General features: G+C 39.5%; 1 protein-coding gene across 4 annotated transcripts in view; it reads right to left on the bottom strand.

Moving 5' to 3' along the window:
- Positions 1-20,357, bottom strand: part of AOAH (acyloxyacyl hydrolase) — a 156,732-nt gene that overhangs the window by 123,334 nt on the left and 13,041 nt on the right. For 3 of the 4 annotated variants that reach the window (XM_081800267.1, XM_081800269.1, XM_081800268.1), the window contains exon 2: positions 13,577-13,672. In XM_081800267.1, the coding sequence (XP_081656393.1) occupies positions 13,577-13,672 (96 nt within the window). Of the gene's footprint in view, positions 1-1,144; positions 1,208-13,576; positions 13,673-20,357 lie in introns of those variants that run through there. The other variant, XM_081800271.1, reaches the window with a different exon arrangement.

Here is a 20,357-nt window from a genome sequence, read left to right as displayed (position 1 = left end):
ATTGTGCAAGACTGTTGAATCTCAGATCTGTACCTCTGAAACAAATAATGCAATATATGTTAAGGAAAAAAAAAAGAAGAAGAAGAAGGTAGCGGGAGGGGAAGAATGAAGCGGGGGAATTCGGAGGTGTAGACGAGCCATGAGAGACGATGGACTCTGAAAAACAAACTGAGGGTTCTAGAGGGGAGGGGGGTGGAAGGATGGGTTAGCCTGGTGGTGGGTATTGAGGAGGGCACATTCTGCATGGAGCACTGGGTGTTATGCACAAACAATGAATCATGGAACACTTCATCTAAAACTAATGATGTAATGTATGGGGATTAACATAAGAATAAAAAAAATAAATTAAAAAAAAATACTACAAAAGTAAAAAAAAAAAAAAGAACCTTTTGAGGGAGTGTTTATTCTTACCCTTGTTCTATAGGGAGGAACCTTAAGGTTTAGAGAGCTTAAGGCCCCAGATCCCAGATCTACGACATGGTTTAGGAAGAGATTAACTTTTTTACTCCAAAAGCCCATGTTATTTGTAGAGTGCATTTCAACGTACTTAGAACATTTTGTTTGATGCTTCGTCTACTCCAGGTGTGGCAGGTACTGTGATACACTGAGTAGGAAATTTGAAGCCCCGGGAGATTAAACAACCACAAAGCTAGTTTTGAGGCTCTGTTTTCTAGTTTGTTTGTAGATTTTCAGAATCTCCAGTACGCGAAGAGAGATTCCCTCTTCATTTTAAATCCACACGAGTTTTTAGCTATCATATTCCATGAAGATAAGATTTTTGCATAGGGGACCCAAGAAAGTGAAGTTCTAGCAAGGGTCTCAGGGCATATGAGTCTACTGACCCCTAGGGAGAATGATTCCATTAATCATTTTTCCATTAACAATTCTGAGATTCTTCCAAGGTGTTTACTAATGAGAGCCAGCAGCAAAAGCAGCAGGTGAAACTGAAGGTCAGTAATGCTTTGCAGAATTAAAAAAAAAAAAATCATCTTCCCAGGCAAGGAAAGGCCAACGTGATTTACTGAGTGATTATTCTCAAGAATGTTGCTTACATGCTTTCAGTCTGCTAAGGTTATGTCTTCCGAACTTGTTTTGCTTTGGAGGTAAAAGCAATGCTATTTAAAAATAATTTTAAAAATAATACCTGTGTGTTGAAGTCCATAATTTCATGTCCTCTGTCTCCCATTCTCCTGGCTATGGTTCAGGCCTATTTTGATTTCAAGAAAGAGAAATCCTGAGCTAGGAGACAAACTATCTTTGTCACCCTCTACAATCTGCATAGCCATTCTGCGCCCTGGTTTCCACATCCGTAAAATGGCAAGAGTAATGCCCACTGTGACTTCACGTATGTTAAATGAAAGAGCCTTTACTGAACTGAATACCTTATTTCTATCCAGAAGTAAAACATTAATTAATAAAAGAAAATAACCCCAAGCAGCATTTTTAATCCTTTGAAATGTCTTCAATTGAAAGGTAACCTACCGCAGAAAACTGAAATACCTACTTTGATTCCCTTGTTAAAGTGTCAACTTTTATTTTACCAGAATCTGACCTTCAGCCTCTCATTTACCTCAGCAGACTCTGAAATGTCCTGTGCTGAGTCAGAAGGAGCCCAGACCGTACCCTGAAGACCAGCAATCTTGGTCCATGTTGTATTACATTTCACTAGTACATTAGGACAGTGTCATCTAGGAAGGGGGATTTTTACTGAGCCTTTCATCTTTGAACAACACAACTTTGCCTAAAAAGAGAAAATCAAACGCCAGGTACAAACAGTGATATGTGTCAATGTGGTCTATTACACAGAAATGACAACCAATCAAAATAAATCTTAATGATAATTATGACTGTTTTTCACTTTTTTCCTTTTTTTCTGAAATGGTAATAATATTTTCCTCTTTTTTCTCTAATTCAGAGATATGAAAATACAAAGTAAGGTTTATAATGGATTGTGAACATCCAGTAATAGGGGGATGGGTCAGTAAAATATGGGACATTTATATGGTAAAGAACTATAGAGTAATTAAGAGGCTTGACCTCAGTCTCTATGTCTTAACATAGATCTATAGATCTCAAAAACATACTGTTGAGCGAAAAACAGAAGTTGCAGAGCTATGCATATAGTAGACATTAATATGAAAGTAAAATCCCACATGGGGAGGATTCTGGAAAGATGGTGTCGGAGGCAGCAGAATTTTGGAATTTCTTTGAATTTCTACCTAAGGGGGCAAAAAAGAGCTCCTGGATAGAAGAACCCAAAATCCATGGACAGTTGTTATAACAAAAGTAGGTATCTCCATGAACCCTCACATTTAGGCTAGGATAAACCACTCACAGCCACAAGACCTGTGGGGTATCAACGTCCATGTGGGAGAAAGTAAAGGGAAGCAATGGAATGCCAGAGAAACCTGTGAATAGGGGAATCCCCAGATAGCCCATAGGTATTGCTTAGAAAGTATGGCAGGCCAATTAAAGAACAGCAGCTGAGACCGGGATGGGTTTGGCCCACTGTGACAGATGAGTGCAAGGGGCTCAAGGTGGAAGGACTAAGGGGCTGGCCTGTCCAGGCTCCTATAAATTGTAGAAACTGACCTGCCAGAGCTCCCTTCCAGGACAGCGTGCACACTGAGGAGAAACTGCTGGGTTTGGAAACAACACTGAACTGGACAGAAGCAAAGGAAAAAGAAAATCCAGATAAAAGTGGGCAGGGGAACAGTCAGAAACTCTCTCAGCAAGCAAGCTGCTGGGGGGAGTGTGTGTGTGTGTGTGTGTGTGTGTGTGTGTGTGTGTTTTAACACTATATAAGAACAAAAGAAAAAGTTCTGTACCCTGAACCACTTCTCTTTTTAAGAGTTTTGGAAAACTAATTTCACATAAAAATGAGCAACAGAAATGTATCTAGGTCAACTCCCATACAAAGTTATTATAAGAAAAAAAAAGAATAAGGAACAGAATCACATCCCTATAGAAAGCAAAAGCATGCCAGAAAGTCAAGCCCAAAAAAGGATTAAAACATAACATAGTATTTCGAAATGAGCTAAGAAGCATTAATAAAATGTTATGTCATGAAAAAACACAGGAATCAGAATAACTCAGACATAGAATAAAAGAACTCAGGGAAGAATACAAGATTATAAGAGAAATGAAGTCTAAACTAGAGTGAACAGAAGAGCTGAATACAATAGCTAATGTCTTAAGAAAAATACAAGGTGAAAAAGTAAAACTTTCAAGATAAAAAATACAGGGATAGAAAGTATTCAAGAGATAGGCAACATATCGAGGTTAGGCAAAGAAGATTCAAAATATGGATATTAGAAATCCCTGAAAAAGAAAACCAATCAAGGAAACTGAACAAGTAAACAACTGTCCTGAAATTATAAAAAAAATGTACTTGAGAGCATACTGCATGCCTGACATCAACATACGACAACTAATACCAAGACACATTCTAGTTAGATGACTGAATTTTAGAGAAGAAAGGAAAAAGAAATCTTTGAATTTCTAGGCAGAAACAGCAAGTGATTTACAAGAAAAAGGGAATAAGATTATCAGTAGGCTTTTTAAAGACACATTTAAGATATTTAGGGAAAGAAATTGTGTGCCAAGGATTTATATATCCAGAAAAATAGCTGACTTTCAAGTGTAAAGGGCACAGACAGCTTGTTATTGACATGCAAGAATTCAGGGAATATTGTTCCCATGAGCCCTTCCTGAGGAATGAGCTTTAGACAACAACTCAGCTAGAGAGGCATCCTCATAAGGGCTGGTGGTGAACATTGATCAAACAGTTGCTGAAGGGACTGAGACAAAGTGAGGGGTGGGCAGGGAATGGGTATTGCATGTAATAGCTGTATGATCAGGTCATATAGTACAATGATTACAAAGGGTGGAGAAATGGGAAAAGTATATGCAAAAAACAATTTTAACTGCTCTCAATGATTATAAAATATATTAATGATAGCAGTACTAGGATTGATCTTCTGAGACTGTTACATGTATAATGAGGGATAGGTGAATGAGTAATTATATTTTATCCCTTTGTCCTTGAGAATTAGGACTTCAAGTGTGGAGAGAAGAAGATATAGGTATGATACAGAAGAGATTAAGAAGAAAATCCTGTCAAAAGAAAATCCTGTAGTCCTGAATTTGAAGTGTCAGTATGAACTCATTAGACATTTTGTCTTAAAATTATATGTAATATAGGTAAATGTATGTACATGTATATGTAAATATATGTATTTTTTTCTAGCATTGTCTACTGAAAAGGCCTAGAAAGAATGACCAACTCAGTAGCAATGAACATTCCTATGCACCCAGACTGTGGTCTTAAAATACTATTTCCCACTAACGGAAACCAGAGCTTTTGAGAGAAATGACTGATTTCAAGCCTGGGTCTGGAAATGTACAAGACAGGGCTGGAACATCTTGTCATATCAATTAGCGAGGAAGCCATCAAAGGTTACTTAGGCTCATGTCAAAGGGACTCAGGAGCCAACTTGAAGAAGTTCCCACTGGTCAAACATGAGACAATTTGAGTTACAAAAGGATAGTAATTGAAATAGACCAAAACTCATGAAATATGTATAAATTCAAGAGTTCTTGATATTTTAAAGAAAAGTGATTGACTACTATGGGATCATAGAAAGACAATGAATTATTTGAAAACTTGCAAGTAGAGCAAAGGAATCAGGCATGTATCTGGCCTTTCCTACTATGAACAATACCATTAGTGACTGTGGGGAAAATGTCTCTAAAATATGATGAGGATGAGGGAAAGTGTCTCGAATGTATTTCCACCACTAAATATAATATAAATGATATATTAGAATAGCACCATTTTGCAACTCCCAGTGAACTAATAGATCTGATTATTGAGCATCAACAGCTGCTAATATTGCAAAAAGAAAAAAGAGAAAATCACATTTAATGGCCTCCCAATGAAAGAAAACATTATCACTTATAGTCTTGCCAAAGAAATCAAACTGGAGTCTGATCAAGCCTCTGGATCTAGCTGCAAATTTTCAGGATATACAGAACACAGAGCAACATATTCAATCATACCACAGGGAAGCAATCAGCAAAATCCAGACTGTGGGAAACTCTACAGGGCAAATCCCACAATTAAATTACATGGCAAAGAAAGGGATGGAAAGAAAACTTGTAGATTAAAATAAACTTAAAAGACATATCAAAAATTTTAAACTAGGCAAGACTATAGTGCAGGGAATGTTCACTTGGATAACAAAACTATAAAGCAATGCAAAAAAATGATTACAGTAAAATTCAGGATGTTCCTTTAGGCAAAAGAAGTGATTTATGATGGGATGGGGCTTCTAGAGTAGTTACCTATCTGTTCCTTCTTGACCTGGGCTATGTTTACCAGGGTATTCACCTTTTAATAACTGATAAAGCTATACATTTGTTTTGTGTGGCTTTCTATATTTGTTTTGTTTTACCAAAAACAGGTTAAAAAATTACTCGCTGAACAATACCATATATTGTTTATGGATTCATACAAGTGAATGTGAAAGTATAAAACTTGACAAGAACAATACCCATCAAGTTCATATGAGTGGTTCCCTCTAAGGAGATGGGAGGAGAATGGAACTGGGGGTGAGGGGAAGCCACATTCTAATTTCATAAAAGAAAGATGATGTAAATATGTCAAAACCTTAGCAATGGTCAATCTGGGACATTGTAAACACATGTGTTAGTGTAGTATTCTCTCTTGATCCTTAGTTTAAATTCCAAGAAATTTAGCTTGTGAATGCATATTGTTACTGAATGCAATAAATCCTCCGAAAATGCTTAGGCGCTGTTGGCACAGCATGCTCTGTAAACCCAAGACACAACGGCCATTAGTCTAGCTTCCTTACTTTGAAAAAATTCATCCTTGGTGAATTTGTTTTTTAACATTAAATGAATGATAATTTGACTCTCAAGGAAGTTTACCCATTGTGACTGTTCACCTAATAGTATTCTATAAGGGAAATAGAATCAATATTTTCTCAATTTTGTTGAGATTGAAAGAGAAAAACACAACTTGTGTATTTTTTGTACTTAATCATTTTTATTCATTCTAGAACATGGAGATAATTTTAAATTATGATTTAATCATCAAACATAATACGTACTCCACCCCAATCTGTAAATTTGCTAAGTATGCTTTCTATTTCTTTTTAATTTAAATTTTAGGTAGTTAACATATAATGCATATTGATTTCTGGAGTAGAATGCAGTGATTCATCACTTACATACAACACCCAGTGCTCATCATAACAAGTGCCCTCCTGGGCGCCTGGGTGGCTCAGTTGGTTAAGCGACTGCCTTCGGCTCAGGTCATGATCCTGGAGTCCCTGGATCGAGTCCCGCATCAGGCTCCCTGCTCGGCAGGGAGTCTGCTTCTCCCTCTCCCGCTCCCCCCTCTTGTGCTCTCTCTCTCTCTCACTCTCTGTCTCAAATAAATAAATAAAATCTTTAAAAAAAAAAAAAAACAAGTGTCCTCCTTAATACCCATCACCCATCTGTCCCATCCCCCACCCACCTCCCTCCATCAGCCCTCAGTTTGTTCTCTTATCAATGGTCTCTTATGGCTTGTTTCCCTCTCTCCTTTTTTTCTTTTCTCCCTTCCCGTATGTATGTTCATCTGTTTTCTTTCTTAAATTCCACATATGGTATTTGTTTTTCTCTGACTTATTTCACTTAGCATAATACACTCTAACTCTATCTGTGTCATTGTAAATGGCAAGATTTCATTCTTTTTGATGGCTGAGGAGTATTCCATTTTATATATACATACATATATATATATATATATATATATATATATATATATATACACACACACACATATACACACCACATCTTCTTTATCCATTCATCAGTTGATGGATATTTGGGCTCTCTCCATAGTTTGGCTATTGTTGATAATGCTGCTATAAACATTGGGGTGCATGTATCCCTTCGAATCTGTACTTGTGTATCCTTTGGGTAAATAGGAGTGCAATTGCTGGATCATAGGGTAGTTGTATTTTTAACATTTTGAGGAACCTCCATACTGTTCTCCAGAGTGGCTGCACCAACTTGTATTCCCACCAACAGTGCAAGAGGGTTCCAGTTCTCTTCATCCTTGCCAACATCTGTTGTTTCTTGCGTTATTAAGTTCAGCCATCCTGAGAGGTGTAAGATGGTATCTCATCATGGTTTTGATTTGTATTTCTCTGATGATGAGTGATGCTGAGCATCTTTTCATGTGTCTGTTAGCCATCTGGTTGTCTTTTTTGGAAAAGTGTCTATTCATGTCTTCTGCCCATTTCTTAACTGGGTTATTTGGTTTTTGGGTGTTGAGTTTTACAAGTTCTTTATAGATTTTGGATACTAAACCTTTATTAGATATGTCATTTGCAAATATCTTCTCCCATTCCCTAGGCTGCCTTTTAGTTTTGTTGATTGTTTCCTTCACTGTGCAGAAGCTTTTTATCTTGATGAAGTCCCAATAGTTCATTTTTGCTTTTGTTTCCCTTGCCGGTGGTGATGTGTCTAGTAAGAAGTTGCTACAGCCGAGGTCAAAGAGGTTGCTCCCTGTGTTCTCTGGGATTTTGGTGGTTTCCTGTCTCACATTTAGGTCTTTCATCCATTTTGAATTTATTTTTGTATATGGTGTAAGAAAGTCGTCCAGTTTCATTCTTCTGCGTGTTGCTGTCCAGTTTTCCCAGCACCATTTGTTGAAAAGACCATCTTTTTTCCATTGGATATTCTTTCCTGCTTTGTCGAAGATTAGTTGACCAGAGAGTTGAGGGTCATTTCTGGGTTCTCTATGCTGTTCCACTGATCTATGTGTCTGTTTTTGTGCCAGTACTATACTGTCTTGATGACTACAGCTTTGTAGTATAGCTTGAAATCGAGAGCTGTGATGCCTCCAGTTTTTTCTTTTTCAGAATTGCTTTGGCTATTCAAGGTCTTTTGTGGTTCCATCCAAATTTTAAGATTGTTTGTTCTGTCTCTATGAAAAATGCTGGTCGTATTTTGATGGGGATTGCATTAAATGCGTAGATTGCTTTCGGTATTATAGACATTTTAACCATGTTTGTTCTTCCAATCTAAATGCTTAGATTGCTTTGGGTATTATAGACATTTTAACAATGTTTGTTCTTCCAATCCATGAGCATTGAATGCTTTTCCATTTCTTTGTGTCCTCTTCAATTTCTTTCATAAGGATTCTATAGTTTTCGGAGTATAGATCTTTCACTTCTTTAGAGTTATTCCTAGGTATCTTATTGTTTTGGATGCAGTTGCAAATGGAATTGATTCCTTGATTTCTTTTTCTGCTGCTTTGTTATTGGTATATAGAAATGCAACAGATTTTTGTACACTGATTTTATATCCTGTGACATTGCTCAATTCATGTATGAGTTCTAGTAATTTTTGAGTTCTAGTAAATTTTCAGATTTTCTACATAGAGTATCATGTTGTCTGCAAATAGTGAAAGCCTGACTTCTTCCTTGCCCATTTGGATGCCTTTTATTTGTTTTTGTTATCTGATTGCTGAGGCTAAGATTTCCAGTACTATGTTAAATAGTAATGGTGAGACTGGACATCCTTGTCTTGTTCCTGACTGTAGGGGAAAGACTCTCAGTTTTTCCCCACTGAGGATAATGTTAGCTGTGGGTCTTTCATACATGATGTGGAGGTATGTTCCATCTATCCCTACTTTGTTGAGGTTTTTTTGTTGTTGTTTTTGTTTTGTTTTGTTTTTTAATCAGGAAAGGATGTTTGTATTTTGTCAAATGCTTTTTCTGCATCCATTGACAGGATCATTTGGTTCTTTTCTTTTCCTTTATTAATATGGTGTATCACATTCATTTATTTGCAAATATTAAACCACCCCTGCAGCCCAGGAATAAATCCCACTTGATCATGGTGAATAATGCTTTTAATGTACTGTTGAATCTTATTTGCTAGTATTTTATTGAGAATTTTTGCATCCATGTTCAAGCTCTCTCTCCATGTTCATCAGGGATATTGGCCTATAATTCTCCTTTTTAGTGGGGTCTTTGTCTGATTTTGGAATCAAGGTAATGCCGGCTTTGTAGAATGAGTTTGGAAGTTTTCCTTCCATTTCTATTTTTTGGAACAGTTTGCAAAGAATAGGTATTAACTCTTCTTTAAATGTCTGATAGAATTCCCCTGGGAAGCCATCCAGCCCAGGACTTTTGTTCTTTTGGGAGATTTTTGATTACTGATTCAATTTCTTTGCTGATTATGGGTCTGCTCACATTTTCCATTTCTTCCTGTTTCAGTTTTGGTAGTTTGTAAGTTTCTAGGAATTTGTCCATTTTCTCCAGGTTGCCCAGTTTGTTAGCATATAATTTTTCACAGTATTCTTATAATTGTTTCTATTTCTGTGGTATTGGTTGTGATCTCTCCTCTATCATTTGTGATTTTATCTTTCTCTCTCTCTTTTTAAGTATGGCTTAATTTTATTAATTCTTTAATTTTATTAATTCTTTCAAAGAACCAGCTCTTAGTTTCATTAATCCATTCTGCTGAGGTTTTTTTGTTTCTATATCATTTATTTCTGCTCCAATCTTTATTATTTCCTTTCTGCTGGCTTTAGGCTTTATTTGCTGTTCCTTTTCTAGCTCCTTTAGGTGTAAGTTTAGGTTGTGTATTTGAGACTTTTTTTGCTTCTTGAGGTAGGCCTGTACTGCAATATACTTCCCTCTTAGGATTGCTTTGGCTGCATCCCAAATATTTTGGGCTGTCGTGCTTTCATTTTCATTTGCTTCCATGTATTTTTAAAATTCTTTAATTTCCTGGTTAACCCATTCATTCTTTAGTAGGTGTTCTTTAACCTCCATGTATTTGAGGTCTTTCCAAATTTTTCTTGTGGTTGATTTCCAGTTTCATAACATTGTGTCCTGAAAATATGTATAGTATGATCTTGATCTTTTTATACTTGTTGAGGGCTGATTTGTGACCCAGTATGTGATTTATTCTGGAGAATGTTCCATGCACACTAGAGAAGAATATGTATTCTGCTGCTTTAGGATGAAATGTTCTGAATGTATCTGTTAATTCCATCTGGTCCAGTGTGTCACTCAAAGCCATTGTTTCCTTATTGATTTTCTGCTTAGATGATCTATCCATTGCTGTAAGTGTGGTGTTAAAGTCCCCTAATATTATTGTATGATGATCAACAAGTTTCTTCATGTTTATTATTAATTTATTTATATATTTTAGTGCTCCCAAGTTGGGGACATAAATATTTACAATTGTTAGATCGTTTTGAGGGACAGACCCATTAATTATGATATAATGCCTTCCTTCATCTCTTATTACAGTCTTTATTTTAAAATCTAGTTTGCTGATATAAATATGGCTACACTGGCTTTCTTTTGCCATCCATTAGCATGATAGATGGTTCTCCATCCCCTCACTTTCAATCTGCAGGTCTAAAATGTGTCTCTTGTAAGCAGCATGTAGATAGATCTTGTTTTTTCATCCATTCTGATTCCCTGTGTCTTTTGATTGGAGGACTTAGTCCAGTTACATTCAGAGTGATTACTGAGAGATATGAATTTAGTGCCAGTGTGTAACCTGTAGAGTTGGTGTTTCTGGTGATTCTCTCTGGTCCTTTCTAGTCTTTGTTGCTTTTGGCTTTTTCCTCCACTCAAAGAGTCTCTCTTAAAATTTTTTACAGGACTTGTTTAGTGGTCATGAACTCCTTTAGTTTTTGTTTGTCTGGAAAACAAACTCTCCTTCTATTCTGAATGACAGCCTTGCTGGATAAAGAATTCTTGGATGCATATTTTTCCCATTCAGCACATTGAATACTTCCTTCCATTCCTTTCTGGCCTGCCAAGTTTCTGTGCGAACTCGATCTGTCTTCCTCCCTTGTAGGTTAAAGACGTTTTTCCCTTGTTGCTTTCGGGATTCTTTCCTTGCCTGTGTATTTTGTCAATTTGACCATGATATGCCTTGGTGATGGCTGGCTTTTGTTGAATTTAATGGGAGTTCTCTGTGCTTTTTGGATTTTGATGTCTGTGTCCATCCCCAGATTAGAGAAGTTTTCAGCTATAATTTGTTCAAATAAACCTTCTGCCCCTTTATCTCTCTTTTCATCATCTGGGACTCCCATGATACAAATGCCATTACGTTTTACTTAGTCACTGAATTCTCTAAGTCTACCTTCATGGTCCATTACCGTTCTTTCCCTCTTCTTTTTGGCTTCATTATTTTCCATAATTCTATCTTCTATATCACTGATTCACTCCCCTGCTTTGCCCATCCTCCTTTTTATGGCCTCTATTTGTGTTTGCATCTTGGTTGTAGCATTTTTAATTTCGGCCTGACTAGATTTTAGTTCTTTTATCTCTGTAGTAAGGGATTCTCTAGTGTCTTTTATGCTTTGTTCAAAACCCAGTAGTATCCTCATAATCATTGTTTTAAATTCTAGTGCAGACATTTTATTTATATCTGTATTGATTAAATCCCTGGCCATGAGTTCTACTTCGTGTTCTTTCTTTTGGGGTAAATTCCTCCATCTTGTCATTTTGTCCAGAAAAGAAAAGAGGAAAGAGAAGAAAAGAACAACAACAAAAAAAATAAACAAAAACAGAGAAAAAGAAAAAAAAACAAGAAAACAAAAACAAAAAAACAAAAACAAAACAAAAACAATAACCACAAAAAAAAAATCCCCCAAAACCAAACTAGATCCTGGGTGTGCTTTGTTCCGCTTCTTAAAAGAATCTAGATCCCAAAATAAAAAAATAAAATGAAATGACAGTAGACAAAAAAATTAAAAAAATATATGAAAGGTATAGATATAAAAATTTAAAAAATTAATAATAAAACATTAAAAAAAGGAATTGGAAAATATAAGAAAATAAATGAAGAAATAATAAGAATAAAAGAAATAAAGAATACAAGTAAAAAGGAAGCTCGATCCTATTTCCCCTAGAGCTGAAGCTATGCAGCACTCTATGATCAATAAACTTGGTGGGAGCTAGTTGGTTATGCTGGTCTTCTGTGGGAGGGGCCTGCTGCATTGATTCTCAGGCCCACCTGTCTCAGCGGAAACACCACCCCAGGACGCAGTGGGGTGAGGCTTGGTGTATGGGGCTCCGGCCTCCACTAGGTGGCGCTGTTTTTGCTCCCCGAATTTCAGCGCTGCTGGGCAGGATGAATACGGCGGTGCCCTGCCCTCTAGCCTCAGAGCTGAAAGTTCACACCCCCTGCTCTTCTGTGAACCCTCACAGGAAAGCAAACAATCACCCTATTTGTGTCCCTGGTTTCTGTCAGAACCCTGCATTCACCCTGCCTGTGTTCGAGCCTTTTTATCTCAGGTGGGTAACTAAGTTTCAAAACCAGATTTCAGGGTCGCCCGCCACTCAGACCACACTGTTCCTCTCGGGGAGGTTCTCCCCACGCTTGCCTGCCCCTCCCAGGAAAGCGGTCCCCAGACCGCCCGGCGGCTCACGGTTTATAGCAGGAAGCCGGCGCCAAGACCTGCTGCTCTCTGCAGGCCTCTCCGCTCCTATGCCTGGGAACAGCGCCGCACCTTGCGCCACCCGTTCTTCCTGAGACCCAGGGGATCCTCAGACCACCCTGTCACTCCTGGGGTTCTGCCCCTCTTCGCCACCTGAGCACCTTTAATCCAGGCTCGTCTCCCACGGTAGGGAACTTCAAAGTTCCGATTTTGTGTTCCGCGGCTTCCAATACTTTGCAGTAGCCTCGGCAAGCTGGCTCCCTCCCCGCCACCGCTTCCACAGCTCTGTCTCCCCCCAGTGAATTTCCGCACCCCCTACCTTCCAGAAGGTGGTCGCTTTTCTACTTGTAGACTTGCAGTTTTGTTCTCTCAGACCTCCCATTGACTTCCTGGGTGTTCGGAATAACTTGATAACTATCTAGCTGTGTTTGAGGGACAAGACGAGCTCAGGGTCCTCCTACTCCGCCACCATCTTAACTCCTCCCCTCCACAACTTGTTTAAATCATCAATCAGTTCCTTTTTTTTTTTTTTTGGAGGATGGATAAGATGATTTTATTGAGATCCGGTTCAAATCGGTGGAATGTTCCCAGATTATTTTCCCAGTTGGGGTTTTAAGATCATTTGTCTTCTCAGCCTAAACAAAGCTCTGTGTTGGTAGGGCTGTGAGTGCATCTGGGAATGTGCATGTGGTTAAATTAACATAAATCATTGAAAATTATCCATTTTTTTTCATTATTTTGACGTTCTTGGTACTTAAGGCAATGAACCCCAGTTGGGTAAATCCTTATAAATGTAACACATGAAACAAAAATTAGCCATTCTGCATATCATTCCCTAAATGTCCACAGCAATCTCATCCTGCCATGATGGACAATGAACGTCAGGAAACAAAACTGCCTTGAGTGGTTTTGTGTATCTATGTGTTTGTTTTAATTTCTATGAGCCTCATAAGAATATCAACTCAACATAAATAACTCAATCACATTCTTCTCCATAAGCAGGTGTAGGGTATAAACTCACTCAGGATGACTCAAGAATCAAACGAAGAAGCAGACCCACAGCTGCATGTCCCTTTCTGTATTTACCAGGCAGGTAGCTGCAGAGTCTCTCCATTGAGGCCTCCACCGTGGAGTTGTGAACTTGAGCAAGCTGTTCAATCACGGATACCACCACCACACAGCCTGCAAAGGCGGGCAGAAGAACACGTCAGCAGTGTCATAAAGAAAACTGTGCTGGAGGGCCAGGGAGAAGGAAGGGATACGTGTGTGTCCTCAGGAACACCAACCTTTCCACAACACAGAACTTTTGTTTGCTAAGCCTTTTAAAATCTGCCGTGTGCATTCAGGCACTGTGAGTTGTAGTGAAGTGTGAAGTATGCTAAGATGGTGTGTTTGAGGATCAGAAAGATTGGTTGTCAGTTTAGTTTTGCTACTTGGAAGCTATGTGACTTTGGGGAGGTAACTGAATCTTTGTTTATTTCTATTTTGATCACATGGGAGAAAGACATGGTATTTAAAGGAGATAGTGCAGAAATAAACCAGCCAGCACAGAGTAGAAGCTCAATAGACATTGGCTTCTTTCCTCTCTCCTTTTCTTCCTTTTTGCAGTAGATGGCTTCATTGTGAATAGGATCATTCCCACCCCATACATGCTCAGCTGGGACCTAGGGTCAGTTTTTTAATTTTAGAAAAGTGGTGGAAATTACTCAGCATTTGGAGTCAGAAGACCTGGTATTGAATCCTGTCCTTGAATCCTGGACTCAACGTCCAAACTCAACTTTCTAAGACTTGGTCTCCTCACTGCAAAGTAGGTAATAAGTTTCCTATAGGACTGTTGTAATGATTAAGGGAGATAACAGTGCACCTGAATGTGCTTTTGAAATCATAACACTATTGTAAAATACCATTTACCTCCCAGCTTGAAAGCATGTAACACAATATAATACGTGTTTAGAAGGAACCTCAGATTAAATTAGAAATATATTCCTTCAGCTATCTTGATATATAAGTGCATAGGCCCAGAAATACTAGGCTGATACCCCTTAGAAATTTCTATCACCAGCCTTGATTTCCTGAATGCTCGGGGAAGCCCAAACCTCCTTTTTCCAAAGGGAGGGGACTCTTTCTTCTATACACAAAGGGTTGGTTGGCCAAAGATCAGTAAGTCTGTGGAGGAAATTGTTAGGTAGGCCTCCTTGAGATAAGAAGAGTGGCATTTATTAGCAGAGGTTGGTTTCTAAGGAGGCAAAATAAGGCTTATATCCCAAATGAAGTAGTTCCAGGGTGCCTGGCCCAGTAGTAATCGTGCTATTATCCATCTGCTCAAGGAGTTGGGAACCCAAATTTACATGCAGTGTCATTAAAACCAGATTTCTACCAGGACCCCTTGAGGGAAGGTGGCTGATGACAGATGTGATAGTACAATTGAACATTTCTAGACAGATAAAGCTGGACAAAGCTGGACTCATCTAATCTGAGACAGTGTGATCTTGAAAACCAGTCTTACTGTTCTGAGAGCACTGGGCGCATTTATCAACATCAACTATCAAGGTTGATTAGATGTGCTTTTAACGTAATCCATGCACTGAGGATTTCATTACACACAATGAATTTAGTAGCTAATACTTATTAGCACTTTATGGTCTAAAAAGCATTTTCATATGTATTTTATTTTAAAAACAACATTTCAAAAATACAGATGCAATGCAATCTCAGTTTAGAAAACAAAAAATACAGAATAGTGTAAACAAGATAAACATCCTTTAAATCACCCAGAGATAAACCAACTTCATTTTTATTTTAAATATATAAAATATATTTAACATATGTGAATATATTCAACATTTATAATACACTCTTATACCTTAATTTATGTCTCAGCCAATCACCTCTTAGGTGGAATCAAATAAATTTTAATAACCACAATTGAAAAACAATTATAAATCATTATATTGCAATGTGGTAAGAGGATGCAGTGTGGTATAGTTGAAAAGGGAGAGGAATTAAAAAATAAACTTGGATTCAAATAGTGGATCCGCTAGTTACAAAAGTGCAACTTGGAACAAGTTACCTACTCTTCTGGAACTTCATTTCTAAGAGTTTAGAGTTGGACCATAAGTTCATTGAGGGTGGGAATGGGGTCTTAACTCTGACTTGGAGAGCCTGATACAGGGCCTGGTTTGGAGTCAGATGACAGAGAGGTTTGCTGACTTGAAGCAAGCTGACTGGAATGACATTTCAGTTGTCAGTTGCTGGGGGTCTCCATAGGAAAAGCATAACGGCTGCACCTGAAATTGTGTTCTGACTCGGTCATTCTCCCCAACAACGTTGCTTACTCTTTGTCCTTTTGCAGGGCATAGTACATGGCTATACTCATTCTGGCGTGAGACAACCAGTGCTATCTCTTGAGTCAAATAGCAGATTCTGTAGCAAATGGTCATGACTTGCAGCTCAGGATCAAAGAAGGCGGTGGAGGGGCACCTGGGTGGCTCAGTCAGTTGAGCGTCTCACTCTTGGCTTTGGCTCAGGTCATGATCTCAGGGTCGTGGGATCGAGCCCTGAGTTAGGCTCCAAGCTCAGCGGGGAGTCTGTTTGGGAGTCTCTTTCTCCCTCTCCCTCTGGCCCTCCCCCCACTTGTGTGGAAATGCATGCACTCTCTCTCTCTCAAATAAATAAATCTTAAAAAAAAAAACAAAGAAGGCAGTGGAGATTGGGTTGAAATCTTGCATAACAATCACTTCATCTGGTACTTCATCAATGAGCGGCTTCACCCAGAGTGGACTTGAAATACAAGTATGCCTTTGTTTTAATCCAGGGCTTGGAAGGATCAATGCAAAGCAAATTGTGCTGCTCAAAACCAACCTGCTTCTTTGTACGTATAGATATGGATTTTTCTTTTACACAGAGGAATCCCATCAAGGACTTTTAAGACTTTGGTGGTTCCTTAGCACTGCTTGCTAAAATTGGAAATCATTAGATAAAAAGGAGCCAAAAAAAAAAAAAAAAGTCAACGGTCTCTGAAGATTGGGTGGATCTTGCCATTACCCTCACTCTGCATGGTGAAGAGTTATGATCAAAAGGGCTCTGCAGAAAAGTGGGTTATGGGGTTTGAAATAATGTGAACGCCTAGGTTGGACTCCGCTTTGCTTTAAGTCCTGCCCACTTGGGCATCCCCACCCATTTCCAGCGGGCTCGACTCCCCTTCCAGCTGGATTGTTAATTTAGGGTCTGCAGTGAGATGTGTTCTGAATTCTTCAGTTGGCAAGAATGGAGAAATTGACTTTGCTTTAGTTTCTAATAAGAGGTTCCACAGGCTTGACAAGCTAAAGAATGTTTTCCCTGGGACAGACGCATGAGCAGAGTAATTCCTTCCATTACAGGCCATTCTCTGGCTGCTAATAAAAGGCCTGGCTCTGCTAAAGTGAGTTTGTCCAAGCTACTGTTCATTTAAGAAGTGATGAGAGCCGGTGAGTGCTGTGCATTTTGCTCAGTGGTCACCATCTGAAACCTCACATATGGCAAATCTCTTCTCACATGGCATCTGAGATTAGTGAGTGTAATCGAAACAGACACTCCTGATATTGTAGGAAAAGACGTGAATGGGCCCAAATAAAAACACCTGCCACAGGGATCTGCTTCTGGATGCATACCTCAGGTAGGCTGCAGACTATACCCAGAATCGTTTTGAAATGAAACAGGACTCTTGCAAGTCTAATTATAATCATATCTGTGCTGGCTGGAAATGCAGCCACGGCAGAGAGCAGGTGAAAAGATTTCCCATTTGTCTGAAGCCCACACTTCATGGAAAAGCCTGGAAAGCACTTGGCACTCCTCAGAGCCAGGGTCAGCATGACAATACTTCCTTTATGACCCTAAGTGGGGGCATAAATAATTCATCACATGGCTAGAGTGTGCCCTACAGTTTTCTTTTTCTTTTTTCTTTTTTTTTTAAGATTTTATTTATTTATGCAGTGTGGTATAGTTGAAAAGGGAGAGGAATTAAAAAATAAACTTGGATTCAAATAGTGGATCCGCTAGTTACAAAAGTGCAACTTGGAACAAGTTACCTACTCTTCTGGAACTTCATTTCTAAGAGTTTAGAGTTTATTTATTTAAGAGAGAGAGAGAGAGCACGAGTCTGGTGAGAGGCAAAGAGAGAAGCAGACTCTCCACGGAGCAGGGAGCTGACGTGGGGCTTCGATCCCAGGACTCCGGGATATGACCTGAGTTGAAGGCAGATGCTTAACTGAGCCACCCAGGTGCCCCTGCCCTACAGTTTTCACAGTGTTTTGCATACATTATCATCTCATTCAAACTTCACAACAACTCCTAGATGTAGGAATTATTGATCTCATTTTATGGACCAGAAACAGACTCAGAGAGGTTAGGTACGTTGCCAAGTATATAGCTAGTAAGCAGGAGAGCTAGGACTGGAACAGGGTATGTACTGAGTTCCTTCTAGATGCAGGCACTGTGCTGGGCTCTGAGCACATGCTGAAAACAAACCGATAGAGTTCCTGCCCTCTTAGAGATTATACTCTATTAGAGAAAAGTGATCGTAAACAAGTAAACAAAGAATTATAAATAATTCAGGTGCTATGAAGAAAAGGAACAGGGTGAAGTAGCAGAGGGTAATGAGGATGGGGGTGTTATAAACCTTAGCTAGAGCCAATAAAGAAGGCTTCTCTGTAGAATACACACAAAAAATAACTAATATAATGGAAAGGATCATGAGGAGCTGGGGCAAGTTTTGTAAGAGGTGGGGGCTGCTGACACCCACTTCATGGCATAAAACTAGAAAGCCTGGCACCAGAACCCAGTGGTGAAAGATGAGGTGGGGGGAAAGGAAGAGGCCAGGTTTGAGGGATTTGTAGATTGCAAAAGAGCCAGGGATTTTTCCAGAAAGTGATGGGGAGCCACGACTGGGTTTTGTTGGAAGGAGCTACTGCTATCTGATCTATGTCTTTAAGTTACCATGCTGGCTGTCATGGGGAGGAAGGCCCTTAGGGGACAAAGGTGGGAGCAGAGAGAGGAAGTAGGAGGCTATTTTGTTCCTGGAGAGAGGTGATGGTGGATCGCAGAGAATAACAAGTGGCAGGGAGGACAGAGGAAAAACAGACCGATTTGGGATCTATTGTGGAGGTTCACCCGATACAATTTATTAATGAAGTGATGTGTGAAGGAAAGAAGTATGACGAAAAGTGAGAATCAAAACTGACTCCTTTGTTCCTGGTTTGGGCCCAGGGAGGGGCAGAGCACAGGTCTGGGAGCCACGCCACACCTGGGTCCCTGAATCCCTGTTGGACCCACGTGACTTAGTACGTCCCACCTGCCTCCACAGTGCCCCTCAATTCTGTTCTCCTCAGATTTCTCTGCTTGGCTGGGAGCAGAGGACATGGCTTTACATGTTTACATTATTTCTCATGTTGGTGAAAAGAAAGGAAAATAGAAATGTATGAAAATGATCACTTACAATTATCCTACTCTCAGTCTAGTTTCCCTAAGCTATTAGTTACTAAGCCAAAGATGGTAGCACACACCCAGGGAGGAAGAGGTGGGTGGGAGAAGAAAAAAAATGCAAGGGAGGGAAGAGAAAGAAGAAGCTACATTCCAGGAGAGAGTAGAAGAATGTGGGGGTCAGACAGACCTGGGCTCACTTCCTCCTTCTATGACTTACGAGCTGATGTATTTGGTAGGACAGTTAATCTTTCTGAACCCAGATTTTGGCACTCATCAAACAGAATAATAATGCCCACTTGCACAGTACACTAAACATGGCCACGACTGTTTTGCACTTCTTCCCGTGAAGAGGGATGACCCACTTCCCAGTCTTCTGAATGAACCTGGCTTTGTAACCTGTGCACTGGGGAGGGAATGACAGCATGTCGGGTCTGAACCCAGACCTCAAGAAGCCCTGCAGCTTCCACTTTGGCCCTCTTAGAACTTTATAGCTGTGAGCTTGAGCCAGCCTGCTGGAGAGGCCATGGGAAGGGAAATCAAGGTGCCCAGCCAACAGCCTGCCAACGAGTAGATTTGTGAATGAGGGTATTCTAGATCACCCAGCCCCTGTCATTCCACCATCTACCAGCTGAATACAGCAGCAGGAGTGAGCTCAGGAGATACTAGCGGGAGGACCCTCCCAACTGTGCCCAGCCCCAAATTGCCAGCCCACAGGACTGTAAGCTGATGAATGACTGTTGTAGAAGTGTGGAGTGGTTTGTAACTCAGCACAGGCTATCTGACACACTCAGCAAAATTGTTGTGAGGCTTAAGTGATCCAACACATAAAAATGCACATACTGTCTAGCAGAGTTGGCATTTAACAAATGCCTACTATCAGTTTCTATTCCAACTGCTGAGATCATGGGGTGAAGACATAGTCTCCGTGACTCTTTTTATTTTATTTTATTTTATTTTTTTAAGATTTTATTTATTTATTCATGAGAGAGAGAGAGAGAGGCAGAGGGAGAGGCAGGCTCCCAAGGAGCAGGAAGCCTGATGCGGGACTCGATCCCAGGACCCTGAGATCAGGACCTGAGCCGAAGGCAGACGCTTAACCATCTGAGCCACCCAGGCGCCCGTCCGTGACTCTTTTTAAAATAGAAACTTGTCTTTGAGACTGTAATAAGAGATGAGGAAGGACACTATATCATACTTAAAGGATCTATCCAACAAGAAGATCTAACAATTGTAAATATCTATGCCCCTAACATGGGAGCAGCCAATTATATAAGGCAATTAATAACAAAAGCAAAGAAACACATAGACAACAATACAATAATAGTGGGGGACTTTAACACCCCCCTCACTGAAATGGACAGATCGTCTAAGCAAAAGATCAACAAGGAAATAAAGACTTTAAATGACA

The sequence above is a fragment of the Leptonychotes weddellii genome, chromosome 12 (genome assembly GCF_054177405.1).
Source record: "Leptonychotes weddellii isolate Sample4059 chromosome 12, ASM5417740v2, whole genome shotgun sequence".
In the NCBI taxonomy this organism is placed as follows: Eukaryota; Metazoa; Chordata; class Mammalia; order Carnivora; family Phocidae; genus Leptonychotes; species Leptonychotes weddellii.
Note: the sequence above shows the minus strand (reverse complement) of the source record. Positions and strands in the feature narration are given on the sequence as shown.